Source organism: Astatotilapia calliptera, chromosome 14 (genome assembly GCF_900246225.1).
Source record: "Astatotilapia calliptera chromosome 14, fAstCal1.2, whole genome shotgun sequence".
In the NCBI taxonomy this organism is placed as follows: Eukaryota; Metazoa; Chordata; class Actinopteri; order Cichliformes; family Cichlidae; genus Astatotilapia; species Astatotilapia calliptera.
Genome location: NC_039315.1, coordinates 17,117,877 through 17,133,029, shown reverse-complemented (window position 1 = coordinate 17,133,029; position 15,153 = coordinate 17,117,877). Strand labels below are relative to the sequence as shown.

At 42.4% G+C, this 15,153-nt stretch overlaps 1 protein-coding gene across 1 annotated transcript; it reads right to left on the bottom strand.

The window, feature by feature from the left end:
• Positions 1-836: 836 nt before the first annotated feature.
• egln2 (egl-9 family hypoxia-inducible factor 2) lies at positions 837-13,444 on the bottom strand. Its single transcript, XM_026192166.1, has 6 exons — positions 13,149-13,444; positions 10,988-12,457; positions 3,023-3,142; positions 2,669-2,805; positions 1,772-1,839; positions 837-1,656 (listed from the first exon to the last, which is right to left on the bottom strand). The coding sequence occupies exons 2-6, from the start codon at positions 12,215-12,217 to the stop codon at positions 1,604-1,606; spliced, it is 1,608 nt and encodes a 535-aa protein (XP_026047951.1). The 5' UTR covers positions 12,218-12,457; positions 13,149-13,444; the 3' UTR covers positions 837-1,603.
• Positions 13,445-15,153: the final 1,709 nt, after the last annotated feature.

Sequence of the window (15,153 nt, the reverse complement as noted above, 5' to 3'; positions counted from 1 at the left end):
ATTCTTTCTCATTGTTTTAGTTTCTATTGCATTTGAATGAATCATATTATACACAGCATAAAGTCATTAATCTACATTTGTAATCATGTTTTCCCCCTCTATCATTCACGCATGGCAATTTTAAACAATAAAGTGCTTTTTTTTTTTTTAATTAAAAAAAAAAAACAACCTTCTCTTCAATCAATCTAAGATACACTGAGAGAATACCTGCAGCCCTCTTCAAGACACTGGAATCTGACGGACACGTGCACATTTACACACAAATACTCAATCCCACACACGAGTAGGCAATATTTTCACCTGGCTGTTTGTTCATTTATACAGTGTATGTTTACTCTGTGCTTTGTATATGAAAAGGTCTCGAGCACACAGACTGACTGAGATTAATCGTTCTGTTAATTACTGCTAAGTTTAACTTAGACATCTGATTCTTTTTGCTATCCATCTTTTGTTTTTGTGTGCCTCTTTTTTTTTTTTTTAAGGGGGTGGGTAGATTTGTTCAACAGCATCCACACTGACGGTAACTTGTTGTTTCCATTTTGTTAAGAACAGTTAAGAATCAAGCTGGATCTACGCGCGCGCGCACACACACACACACACACACACACACACACACACACACACACACACACACACACACACACACACACACACACACACACACACAGTTTCTTCAAACCCTGTATTGTCCACTGTCAGTGAACATCTTGCCTCATATGTGAGCTGTGAATTTCAGTCATTTACAGAGGACTCTCCATCAAGTATGTAGAACAGCTTTACTTCTTGAAAATCTGTTACACACACATTGTATCTACTAAAGATTAAAAAAAAAAAAAAGAAAAAAAAAAAAAAGAGGTTCATGCTGGATTTGTGTTTTTACTGCACTAACATTTTGAGAGGCTGTTGCAAAAGAGCCCACACGTTATGAACCCTACATAGTGTGCTATACAGTGTCAAACTATGGTGTAGAGCTGTCCCCATGCAAGACTTAGTCCTTCAGCCAGGACCGAATGAGTGCCACGGCGCGGCTGTCCACTGCATCGTGGCTGACAGCCACTCTTTGCGTTGTCATGGCCCATTTCTTTTGTCTTGCCCACATCATGAGACAAGGGCACTGTCTTACAGTCGAGAGGGAGCAAAGAATCTCATGGCATTGATTTCTACTGTGCTTCCATTGATTTACCACTTTTGCTCTTTGTGTTTCGCTTGGGAAAAAAATACACGAGAGCAGAGTAAAAACGTTGATATCTCAATACACCGCTGATAACTGAACAGGCAAAAACTGCAATAATGTTTTTCAGCTTGCTGTGTTCATAGGCGATTCAGTGAGAAGCTCGAGTAATTTTCCTTCTTCTTCTGCCACGACGTGCAAATATGACCTTTGCCATACAATCCTGCTCGCTGTGCTCTACGTTTCAGCAGCCCGGTCATAGGGCAGCAAAAATATTACATCACGGGCTGTGATGTGACTCTGACAGCCGACACTTGAAGAGCTGTGGTGATGAATAGCTTAACGGCATCTCTCTTAATGATCACAATGTCCATTAACAGTTAAGGAAGGCACGTAATGCTCTGAGAGTGCTCTCCAGTCACTAGATGAGATTTATATCCTGCTGTTTTGAGTGACAGGCACTTGAACACCTTTCTGTCCTGTTGCTATGGATGCAAGAACAGAAAAGGCATATTAATCGTCATGCAGCAACAAATTACACCAAATGAAACAAGAAGTAACGCTGCTCACAACCAAGAAGAGTAAAAACAGAAAACTCACCCAATCGGTATTTCTCTTTAGCCTCTGCTCTCTCTTTGGCATCAAAGTACCAGACTGTGATGGCATAGCTGCAAGAGACAAAAAGGCTGAAATAAGAATAAAAGCTCATCTTTTTATGGACAAAGAACTATGGCTCAAAAAGGGGGGAAAAAAAAGAAGAAGAAAAAGAGACATTGTCTGTGAATTTTATAAATTGATAAAGCAGGAACACAATGGTCGTAACAGTCACAATGTCACAAAAGAAACAAATAAAAACTAAAGTCGACCAGGCCGCAGACGTCACAGGCAGCATAGGGTTAATTCTTGCTGTTTCTCATCTCTCCTGTGGGGCTGTATTGTTTATTCCTGTCTCTCATGTCTTTGCCTTTCCAGCACGAGTCCTGCAATCGAACCTTCCTCCCCACTCCCTCCCACCGACCTCCTCAGGAAACACATATTTCCTGCCTCCGGCCCCACCTCGCCCCCCAGCAGTCAAGACGCAGAGGAGAGGAGATGGGAGAGTAAAAGGCTACGTGCCACGTGACCTTGTAAACATGCAAACGCTTACGTCGGTCTGTAAAGTGGGTCCGAATTATCTCGTGTGAGCATCAAGGAAACTTCAACCCATGTGAAACCCAGTTTTCTATACACACACGTAATCAACTGTAGAAAGACACCGACAATGACCACGCTGAAGTAAAATGAGAATAGAGAGAGGGGAGCGAAGGGAAAATATAAATGTAATCTTTTTTTAACCTGCTGGAATAGTTTTGATAAAAACATATATTGGTTTCTGCACAAAAAGCCTAAACTGTATGTTAATTATGATGTACTTATAGAACTGAGCAACAGAAGACAGTTAGCTGCCAATAACCCATTGCATGATTTTACATGAATTAATGTGCACGTGTTACTAACCGAGTTGAGTAGGCTGGCCTAACTTCATGTGGGTTCCTGCGGTCAGACCAGAAGATGAGCAGCCGGTCGAAGAGAGGTTCAACTTTGGCTACCACATTTTTGCCTTCAGGATAGATCTGCAGCAACCCACCTTGTTTCTACAAACAAGACAAATGCATAACAGAAACAGAAATACTTATTTCCAAAGTACATAATGCGAATCCCTGAGGGTTTACCCGGGTTACCAAATACAAAATAATAATAATAATAATAATAATAATAATGCAATAACATTAGATGCACATATAAACTAATGATGATTAACTTGTTTTTCTCATTTCAACTGAGTGAAACAAATAGTGGAAAAAAATGTACCTTGGCATCCCAGTTCTTGTTAAGATAGTAGATACAGGTGATGCACCGTCCATCACCGTTAGGGTTGTCAATGTGGCGCACGTACCCTGCCCCGTTACCTGGGTAACAGGCAACCATGGCCTAAAAACAGAAGAAATGGGATCATTAGTTATAACTTGATACACCATTATAACAAAAAACACAGAGTTAACTTTTGATTTTTATTCTTCAGCCATATTTGTAACGTAGAGGCAGGACTGTTTGAAAGGTCGGCCACTAGCAGAAGATACGAGTGATGCAGTGCAGGAATGATGCAGCTACCCTCCTCCTCATCTCCTGCTCTAATCATCTCTCACATTTGGCTTTTCGAACCCTCTGCAGTAAACCACACCACCATATCTATCTATCTATCTATCTATACACATATACACACACACACACACACACACACACACGAGAACTATTTGAATATTTAATATTTTCCATTGTGTTATTAAGTGGGCAGCGCAGTAAAGCAAAGAAATATGTCAGAGTTCAGCAAAGAAACGATCTGCAAACAATGGTTTCACGCTGGTATTTCCCCTGCTTGACGTCTGAGAGTTGGAGGCTGTGAAGCAGGAGAGCACTGCTTTCTCTGGGGAGACAGAGGGAACTGAGACCTGCGTGAAAAGTCCTTCGTTCAATGCGCATTCCAGACGAGGGCCACTACAGGGCCACGTGGCTGTAGGCTAAAAAATAGAGCTGTGCCAAAATATGATACATACAAGGCTGTGTGACATATTCTTCAGATTAACTGGGGCATATTTGTGCTTCAGTAACTTTCCAAACTGTCTCCTCTGGCTTTAAGTCTCCTCAATATATGAAAAATCTATAGCTGATTCACTTACTCACTGACATCAGCTTTTGCTAGCGGAGATTGTGGCTGATGCATTTGGCAGCGTGTAAAGTAACGATTTCATTATTATCTCTCCAGGTTGACAACAGAAGAAGATACTGTCATTGTCTTGACTTATACTGTTCTGCATGGGAAGCAAAGCTTACAATACGAGTCAGCGCATCACTTTAGCTCAGCTGAGCAATACTATTATTCATTGCTAACAGCTTCTGCAATGCCGCAGTATTGATTTAACTCAGCTGATGCTATCGTTTAAGTTCTTGTACTACAGTGTGCAACTTGTACCCTTAGGAAATGAAAGCCTGCTCACATAGATTTCTAAGACAAACACACCTGCCCTAGTGTTGTTTGTGAAACTCAAAAGTGACTGTAACACTTTGTGGAGGAGAGCTTTGATGCATGCTTTCCTGCTCCTCTTGCTGGGCTTCATAGAAAAGTGAGCTTGATTGTGTGACTCTGCTTGGCAACAATTGTCTGCTCTCATTACTGACCAGTGCTCAGAGTTAGCGCTCATTAACCTCTAGACCTCTTCTTCTCGACTCAGACTGCCAAACGGTGTCCATGTCAAAATGAGCAGACTAATTGTACAAAATGAAAAACGGATATTTGGGTGTGTTGCTTATGATCATTAGAAGTGTCGCTTTACTTAGAATTTATTTCAACAGAGTCCCTACAATAATACAGAAAAAGCTCCCAACAATCAGATGACCCCTATGAGCAAGTACTCGATGACAGTGGGAAGAGAAAAAAAACAACAACAACACCCTTTTACAAATTTCCAGGAGAACCAGGCACTCTCTTGGGTTATTTTGACTTTGATGTCAAGGTCACCAGGATTAGAACTCGTCTTGAGATTTCTATTAGATGTACCAATGGCATTGTTTTCAAAACCATACGTCGCCTTGTTCGTGAGTTATTGCATTCACAAGATATTTTTTATTTTATTTTTTTAAGAAAACCTGACCTCTGACCTTGAGATCGAGATCAGTGAGATTCAAACCTGTCCGAGATTTTTAGTAGATAGACCTAAAGTATCTATTTGAAAATCTTAGGTGACTTCCTTTTTTAGTTATTGCATTTACAAGATTTTCTGAAAAATATGACCTCTGACTCTTTGGGGTTGAGGTCACTGATATTCAAACTTATCCATGACGTGCAGTAGACATACTTATGGCATCAGTATAAGCTCCTATGACGCCTCTAATTCTGTGAATTCTATCGCAGTCATAAACTAAGTTGTCCAAGCCACCCATCCAGTGAAGTGACAATAGCCCGTCAGCCTTTTACGGCTGAGGAGTGTAAAAAAAAAAAAGTTTGCCTTATAATTGGTCATTTTCGGCTTTTTTTGAACAACTGATCGTTTGTTTTGATGTGCTAACCCTTAGGACCTCTACTTGTTGACTTTGCAACATCTTCATGCCAAACAGTGACAAGAAGAAGAAAATACCAGACAGGAGTCTACTTTTAGCACCCTGCTGTCACTGTCAAGTTCACATATTACCTTCTGCTGCTGACCTTGTACCACAGTGATAACAGCTGATCGGTCTTGTGGGGGTACGTGCCCTTTTGTGCAGACAAGAAGCTGCTCTGTTGTGCAAAGGATAAATATGCACTCTGTCATTAAACAGACAGCAAACTGTATAAAGGTATACTTTGGTTTTGACTTAATTCAAAAAGGAAACTATTCAGGTTTAGAATACTTATGAGTATAATTTTTATAAGTAGTTTTATTTTAATGGCAGCTATCTTTGAAGCAGAGTGGATTCTGGTAGGCAGTTTGTGATCATCTGAATCGCAGCTATTGAGAACGGGAAAATGGCATACCAGACATTTTGATACTCAATGACAAATTTGATTTTTTTAACAATGAGTATAAATATTTTGGGTGTGCATGTATTCGAGGAAGTATGGTTTCCCCCATAAATGCCCACAAACTGTCTTAACAGCTGTAATTAACCACAATTAACATGTGATATGCCGCATCAGGCACCTCAGGCCTAGCCCTGAAGCATAAACACATTAAACGCACACTGATACACTGTGGCTATCAAAGCGTACACAAGAAGGGTATATAATTTAGAAGATGAGTTATTGTTTTATTTTATTATTATTTTTTACTTTAAACCTACCTGAGGTGAAAAAAAAAAGTTTTCTAACACAACGATAGTATTCAAATAAGTTTCATATACATCCACATTGCATCAGTCTACACCTGTCAGTTGCAAAGACACCCACAGACACACAATACTCGGTCAGCTAAACAGCACAAATTGATCCTATCTGTCATTTCTGGCCCTCCTCACCTCCTCATCTCTCCCCTCAGTAAGTTCAAGTCTAACTTGCACAAACCACATGCCTGCCCGGGACCAGCATTAATGCTCTAATGGCAGCTCTGGGTAGATACCCAGGTGACGGGCAGGCAGGCAGAACAAGCTGTTCTGGAGGAGAACAAAAATAAACTCCAATGCCACATGCATATTCAGATAAAGGGAATTATGGTGGAGGTGGGGGGTGGGGCTGGGTGAGGGGATGGCTGAACAAATACAGGCATTGCCGTTTGCCAAGGTGATCGAGTAAAAGAGAGGGAAGGCATTTTTATGCGTGTGACGCACAGCAGCGAAAATGTTGCAAGTTGACTGTGATGACTCCAAACGCTAAGGAGAATTTCAGAAACAAAAAGTTTTCAGTCTGGGTTTTGGTGGTAGTTATGTTTCTATAAACATTTCAGGATTCGTTAACCTTCAAGTAAACTGTTTTAAAATCCTCTTTGAGTCATATTACTCATCTGCTGCAACAGATATAGACTGCACAGATCGGTTACTCCTTACGGTTGCAAACATTACTATTTTAAAGTCCCCTGCGGATCCCACAAGCCTTGTGCATGTCTCCCAAACTCTATGCTATGAAAACATAAGAGAAGTGTGTTAGCAGGCCAAAAGAAGTCCTCAATCTCCACCACATTTTGCCGTGTGGCAGCCCTGAGCCCTTTCGGATGAATGGAAAACGTGAATCAAAGTCAACAAGTCCTTGATGGTGAATGTTTTGGAGCTGCTCAAGGACTCTTCGGTAAAACAAATCTTTTTCAATTCCACAGTTGAGACCTGCTGAGTCACTAACTGTCAAGCAGCACAGTATTTTTGCTCCATTTTCAAAACTGATTACTCAGAAGCAGCCGGGAGAGCAGGAGATTTCATATAAGGCAGAAAAAGAGATTATTAATTTCTTCCAAATTGAGAATGAGATAAGAGCCCGGGTGAATAAAACGGAATAAGGCTGAACTGCTCTGCCACTCCCAGCTCATATCTCTGCCGTCCTTCCAGTTTGATGTCACGGCCCGCTGCTTAGCCAGATTCACATCTAGTTTGCTGCTCATATAAGCTGAAGGATGGTTTTAGAGTGTGTGAGAAGGGGTGTGACTTGGACTAGGTGAGTTCAAACAATAACTCTATAATTGTTCCCTAGCAGCATATCGTAACCAGCAATACTGTGATCCAAGTGAGTGTCACTCTCCCATTCAAGAATAGCCAATATCTGCTAACATGCCCAGGCTCTGGATTCACTGCAACTCTGTGAGTGTTTTGAAAGAGGCGGTAGACCCCTCTTTCCCTCGCCTAATTAAAAAAAACAAAACAAATTTGTCATTAAGGTTACAAAATGTGAGCCTCTAAAGCTGAATCACATCAACACAGCACTATCGCATTTGGAGACATTGCCGCATGACAAGATATAAATGGTTAGAAACACAATCAAATTCAAATATAATAAACAGCCTCTAGTGTTAACAGTATATTACTCGGGGTTGTGTGAACATAACACAAAGGAAACCAAAAAAAAAAATAAAAATGGTGAGATCATAGGCTGTGCCCTTATGAGTCAGTCACACTATAGCCACAGTTGCACTCATTATGTATGAGTCAGCCCTGAATATTAGCCTAAGCAACACAGTCAAACGACTATTTCTGTAGGTGTTAGCATTTGCATGTACACGATACACTATTTCTTTTTTTTAAATAAAAAATTAGCAGCTCCACATATTATGCACCAAGCCTGGGTCCTTTAGAGTAGTGGATCTTGCATAACATCACATTAAGATGCATTCAAAATGATAGGCAAGCGTCCTTATAAACACCAACTTGTCATCAAAGGGAAACCAAATGTTAACTGTTAAAACTAAAATCTGGTTCTATTTACCATAGATTATCTGAAAGGAAATTAAATTGATTTAAAAACTGAAAATCCAACCATTCATCCATCCATGCTAGGAACTCAGTGACTAGCCTGCGTGTTAGTATATGACTTCTGGCTCCTGCCTGCACGGTGGCACTGCTGAGCTCTAGGAGGGGCATCTAAGGACACTTTACTGCAGAAGACAGACAGTCCTAATATGCCAAGCTTCTGCTGCATCGCCCTTTCTCGCTTACTCATCACTGTCTTCCCTTTACCCCCTGATCCACTGCACGTTCACATCTCCTCTAACCCATCCCTTATCTTTGAGACTTTCCCAGTATCACCTTGGGTCATGTAAACTACATTACCATTCCTTTTGTTAACACTATAATCCTTGCCTTCCCCCCCCCCCCACGTTCTCACAGGCAGCGAAACCGGCCTTCTGCTGACTAACAGTAGACAGGCTTGGGGGAAAAAAGTGCTACTTACTGCTGGTGCGGCATTATTTTGGGCATTGCCAGGCCCTCTTTTTCCTCTCCTCATCTCTTTCATACACAATGCGCAGCTCTACTCTGTATGGGCCTGTTACCAAGGTAACGGCAGGGAAATATTTTGCCCAAGTAGCAAATAAGGGGCTTGATAAAACGGGAAAGGAGAAAGGGAGTAAAGGACATGGGAAATGAAAATGTGGAGAAAAGGAAAAGACGAGAAGAAGAGCAGAACACCAAGAAGAAGGAAAAAATACAAGTGCACTCTGGACAATGAGACGAGAGGACGTACCCCACAGTACCCACACGGTGCCCCTTCCATGTATCTGTATTCTGTACTGCCTCTTTTCCTTTCCTTATCACTTCCTCTTTCTTTCATGCTCACTCCACAATTGCACCTATTGCAATGCTGTCTCTCGCACTAATCCACACAAACACCCCGTCAGGACATTTTGTACTATGCGGCACGGACCTTTTCCTTTTATTTTTATGCACCAAGAGCGCACAATGTGATTTTGGCCTGGGAACAACTGCCGTTTAGGTCTCGAACATTTTCACCAAGGGGTCACTCGGTTTGTTATCCCATCTAAGAGAGAATAGATGACCAAGTAGGTAAAAGTTAACACAATACATTGTGAAGGATGTATTATCCTTCACAATAAAACAGTGGGATCTAATAATCAACCAAGATTGACTCACTGTCCTCCTAATTTCATGGCACTGCAGAAACTGGAATCAGCACATTTTACATTTACAGCGTTAAAGTTCTGCATTGAAGATTTGCATACTGTTTCCAGGGTTAAGTGTTTGCTCTTTTGTTGTTGTTGTTTTCAAGATCGAAGTAACACCTTCGATGCGTTATTGACTTCAAAGATAAATCCACTTCTGTCATGAAAGTAAGCTGCAGCTTAAAGTGTCAAAAGATAAAGAGTGTTTTCTAATGTGAGACAGGCTACACGGCAGAATGCCATTCAACAGCAATGCACAAGACCTTACTGTTACTGTTTTTGCACTCTGAAGTGCAGGGATGGGGGTAATTGTGGAAAACTGGGCATGTGTTACCCTTACACAGCTCTGCTCAGGCATTATGTTAAAGTGGCTTCACTTTACTGAAGCAGCGCTGTCGGCCCAAGTCTAAGGGAGCAAAGGCGGCTGCAGTGAGATAAGCACAACAGACCTCGTTTAAACACAGTCTCAAGCTGACGTAAATGGTAAGACATGCATTTAGGGCAGGGTGCTATGTGCAGTTGAGCAGAGTTAGCAAGGTTGTGAAGGAAGCACTATGGAAATAGAGGTGAAAAAAGAATATCCATCCATCCATGTTTTATTATGTCAAACAACAAAACAGTTGTTTGACATGGTTTCAAGCAACTTTTTACATCTGTGTGTTGTATTTTGCATAGACATAAAGATAAATGCTGGCTAATTTGCTACACCGCTGCAAAGACTTGTGTGGTTGCCAGCTTGCAGGCAACAGCTTTCCAATGCGGAGCATTAATGTGTCTATTTTTTCAGATCAGATCACATTTGGTCAACATCAAGAGCCATCCTGGACGTCTTTTCCACATAAAACAGGTTGCGCATTTCAACAGGAGTAAAAAAAACAAAAAAAAACAAAGGGAAAAAAACCCCAGCCCAGACTGGCGTGTAAAACACAGACAGGGGGGAGAGCATACAGTGCCCCTAACAGATATACACAGAGATAAACACATGGAAAAAGACTAACAAAGTTCAATTCTTTTTTTTTCTTTGCTCTTCTACAATGTTTTTCCCAAACTATTGGGGAAGTATTTTGTAATTTTGGGGCTCATTCCTGAGGGCCGCACTCTGATAATTGTGCACTGTGTCTGAAAAATATCAATGGAAAAACTGGGTCACGTAGTGATGCTAAAGTAAAATAAGGGGGAAAAAAATGCTGCTCACGTGGCATGAGATATAAGATAAGGGAAATGAAAACAAACACTCCTCTGCCATGCCTGTGCCATGTTTGTGTGGGTCAAAGTGATGATAGAAAATTCTGGCAGAGATAAAGCGATGGCAGGAGGAGATACAGCCCCGAGTTTGTTTTCTTCTTCTTTAGGGTGCCAGAGGTATGAAGGCAGGGACTAGGACGGGGAGATAAACTTCGGCAGGCCTAAACCTAGTGCGAGTAGGACTGCAGCCCCTCCCTCTCGCATGTGCCACAAACACAGGGCTCATCTTGACATCCTATCAGCAGGAGCCCTGCGCACTCTCCCCATGTGGTGCGATGGTGTGTGTTTGCCTACCCACATGTCGGCATTATAGAAGGTAAAGCAGGGCAGACAAGACAGCCTAGCACAATTTGAATGAGGTCAGACTGACGCTCTACTCTGGCATCCTTTATTGTCCTCCGTTTTCTCTGGCACGTTTCTTTTAAAACCTCTCACCCGCACCCCCCTCCCCCACTCCTCTCACCTTAGTGCGTCCGTTGATGACACAGTTCCCAAGCTGTCCATTGGCAGAGCTGTACATGACGGCCTCATCTATGTGAGCCATCAGCACTCCAATGTTCTCGCACCCGGGCTCTTTCCCCTCCACCCAGGCGATCTGGTCGCCCCTGATGTTAAGGGAGGGAATGTTCTTCTGGCTCACCAGCTGCCCACCGAGAAACTTCCCATTCTGATTTAGAGTCTCCACCTCTTCCAGGACTCTGTCGCCCAGCTGGGAGCCCAGGAAGTTGTCCTTTACACAAATCCCATAATACGTCATGCAAGGGACGATGTACTGCTTGGCTATGCGCTCTGCTGACCAGCCAGTCCCTGCAGGAAGTGGTGGGTTACGGGCAGCATGTACCCCGGGTGTAGCTGAAAGGCCTGAAGAAGCCACCTTACTGTGCCCACTGTGCTGATTATTATGAGGGGCAGCGTGGGTTAAGGAAGCCAACTGGTTGGAATGGGAACTGTTGCCACAGTTGACAGCAACTGAGAGAGGGGCGACTGCTCGAGCCACTCTGCTGGTTTCTGTGGATTTGATTGCAACGCCTCCCTCTACCAACCTTCTCCGCTTCCAGTCTGAGTCCCCTGAAGCGAATACTGGGTCCATAGAACCTCCTGGTCCAGGTGACCCCACGCTCTGGCTGTTAACAGTCTCTGGCCCAATCTCCCGATTCTCCCCACATCTCTTTTTCTGCTGTTGTGCCTGTCTGGTTTTTAAGTCACCATTGAGTCTCCGCATTACTGACGGGTGCTTCTCATGAGCAGTCCAGTCCCCGTTCTCCATCAGGCAGGCTCTGCTGGTGAGGGGGTACCCGGGGCCCTCCGTTTGCCCCTCCACCCCCGTTACTTGGGCAGGGTAACCATTTGGCGTCTGAGCCAAAACGCCTGAGTGGTTGCCCTCTACAGTTGCAGAAGGCGACACCACCCCGCCGTTGTAGAGCGGCACGCCGGTTTTGCATTGCTTCGTTGGGGTGGTGATTCCCGGGGAGTCAGTCTGAGAGGCTAGATCCGCGAGCAACTCCGCCGCGGTTGGACTGCCGACCGGCGCCGCACATAAGCCATTAAGCCCCATGTCCGTCCGGTGCGTGTGGTGAATCTCTGTCGGTCCGCTGACAAACTGCCTGCTGTTCGCTCCTCTGTCCTGCTTGTGTGAAACTGCGACGGATCCGCGGGCTGGGTTTACAAGGTCCGTCTGTTCCAAACTCTCCATTTCATCTCGTCATCTGCTGGATGCGCACGTACTTCACGTCCTCGACTCATTTTCTAGCTGAGCCGCTGCTGCTCTCTCTGGGGGAGAAGATCCCTGGCGCAACCGATGGAAGTTTCATGACTAAGTCCTCCTCTGCTGCCTTTGATTCCTCCCATTTCTCCGGTTTAAATACTCTGAAGCAGCGTGTTTGTTTGTCACCGTGTCTTATATATACACATTCTGGGAGTGTGTTGGGCATTTCTGTGAAGAGCAAAACGATACACTTTAGACCTATTAATAGCACAGTGCAGACCACCTGTCACAGCGAGCTGATGTAAATAATTCCTAATATTTATGTGGTGCAACAAACTCCTAGTTTGGGCTATATATGCGGTATATAGGCCTACTCGTAGTATTTTTTAAGTGGGAGCAAGAAAACAGTGCAGCCTATACATTTTTAAAAATACAATCCTAAGCATATGCTATCAGTGTAAAGAAAATGAAAAAATGTGCAGGCTAATATTTACTGCAGCTTTATACCCAGATTTTAGTCATTACAAAGAAGGAAGGTCAAAACAAGTCACTTTTACACACAGTTGGGCTATACCACCTTGACAATGGACACGAAAATAATAAAAATATAATATAGGATAAAATGAGCACTATAAAAGGAGCTTTCAATATAAGCTTCGACATCGTGAAGTGTATTAAATTTTGACGAAACCCCAATTAAATTATTTATATTTCGTCTTTGTCTGCCATTCATTACCAACTTAGCAGCACCACTATTGTTAAGTGCCCCTTGAAAAAAAGAGTGAAAGACTAAACTGGTTTATTGAACGCCATTAAAAAAGAAAAACGTCCCACAGAGTATTAAATAAGTTAAATATGCAGGTTATGGGGTCTAAAAGCGTTGAAATTTCTCGCCGGGAAAGCACAATCCACTGCTTACCTACGGCAGCCTACAGCAATGCAAATCCTCGGCGAGCGTACGTGACAGGCTGAGAGTACGCATGTTATTTCCGGGATTGTCTAGCTCGTGCGTCCGTCCCATCCAATTTTCTTGTCGGTTATAAATAATATCCAGGTGGCGAGGGCAGCCAACGGCGGCCTGACACATTAAACCGGGCGGAGGGGCGAAAAGAGGAGCCCGGAGATCCGCCAGGCGCCCTCAAAACACCCAAAAAAAGCGCTCCCCGTTGTGTCGGTGAGCGCCCCCAGTTTGTGTCTGCCTCCCCCCACCCCTACTCTCTTTCGCCTCCTCCCACAGCTCTCTCTCTCTCTCTCTGTGTCTCGCTCCAACTGCCGTTTACATGCATGCAGGCCGGCCATGTGACTACTTGCTACTATAGCCGACCTACAGCAGCAATAACATAAACCGCCCGTGAGAGGAAAGAAAAATACTATAGAAAATAATGCGTTTATGTTATTCAAAGATTTTAATATTTATTTAAACAATACCAGAATGTAGAAAAGTTGACTCGAAAGTATAAAAACGTAGGATAAATATCAGACAAATATCTTTACACTGTACTGGTCGGGGGCAAATATTCACAAAATAACGCTGGAATATTTAATCTGCAAAACTGAATATCCGTCTATCAATACGTGATTTTTCTGGTTTACATAATTATTAAAATGATAACCTGCATGCGTTTGAAGCAGAAGAATCAAAATGCATGCAATTTGTAAATCAAGTACTTAGATAGATACTATGCATATTACACAGATGCTGGCTTTATAGTTTTCTGCAAATGCCCACGTCTTATATACTGATATAAAACATCATAAAAACATCAATATAAGCTCAGCTGATGCCGCAGCAGCTCAGCATCTATAGAGCAGGGGTGTCAACACAAGGCCAAGGCCGGCACACATTTGAACCGAGTCCTCTGGACAGCTTTGGGAAAGTTTCAAAACAGATAAAGACCTCCTCCATGGCTATTCATAGTACACTAACACACTTAATAGTTAAACATTAATATAACATTTTATAATTATCATTATTGTTTTACAGTTGGTAACATAAATAAATTAATAAATAAATAAATAAATAACAACTGGAAGTCTGGGCAATAACATAAATAACATTTATTTCTTACAATCTAAGCCCAGATCATTGAAGAGACTGAAGAGTTATGCTGCCAGATTTCATTTATTTATTACAGCAGCATTATCATGTACAAAAACAGAGACTGCATGTTGAAACTGCACTTCTTTTGCTTATGTTTAGATATCATACTGCTAAACGTGTGGTTAAACGTCTTTACACTGAGAGAAAGAGAAGTTTCACTGGTTCAGCCCTCCTAAGATAGAAGTCAAATGATGTGACATCCCTGCTATAGAGTTTATAATAATTTGGAAATGTAAGATGTTAAGGGAAAAAAAAACCTATTCAAACCTACCTGGCTCTGTGTAAAAACATAACTACCTTCTTGTTAAATCATTGATTAACTGTGATTAGGCCCATTAATGAGAATCTGATTTCAATTTTAATAGCCTCATCAAGCCCGATTCCCACCAGACATGGTGAATCAAGAAATCACTTAAATAGAAGCTGTCTGACAAAGCTGAGTAGCCTAAAAGATGTCAAAAAATGACACATCATGCCACAATCGAAACAAAAACCTGTGAAACCTAGTCATTGACATCTCTCATTCTGGAAAAGGTTACAGTCTTTTCTAAGGCTTCAGTGAACCACAGCACAGCACATTAAATGGTAAATGGCCTGTATTTATATAGCGCTTTTCTAGTCCCTAAAGACCCCAAAGCACATTATTTTCAAAAAGTTGGAATAGTGGTGAACTTTCCTGGGAGTGGCCAGCCTACCATACAGAAGGTCACAGAAGAACCCAAAACAACATGTAAAGGCCTCACTTCTCTCGGTAAAGGTCAATGTTCACGAGTCAAAAATAAGAAAGAGGCTGAGCAAAAACAGCATCTGTGGAAGAGTTCTA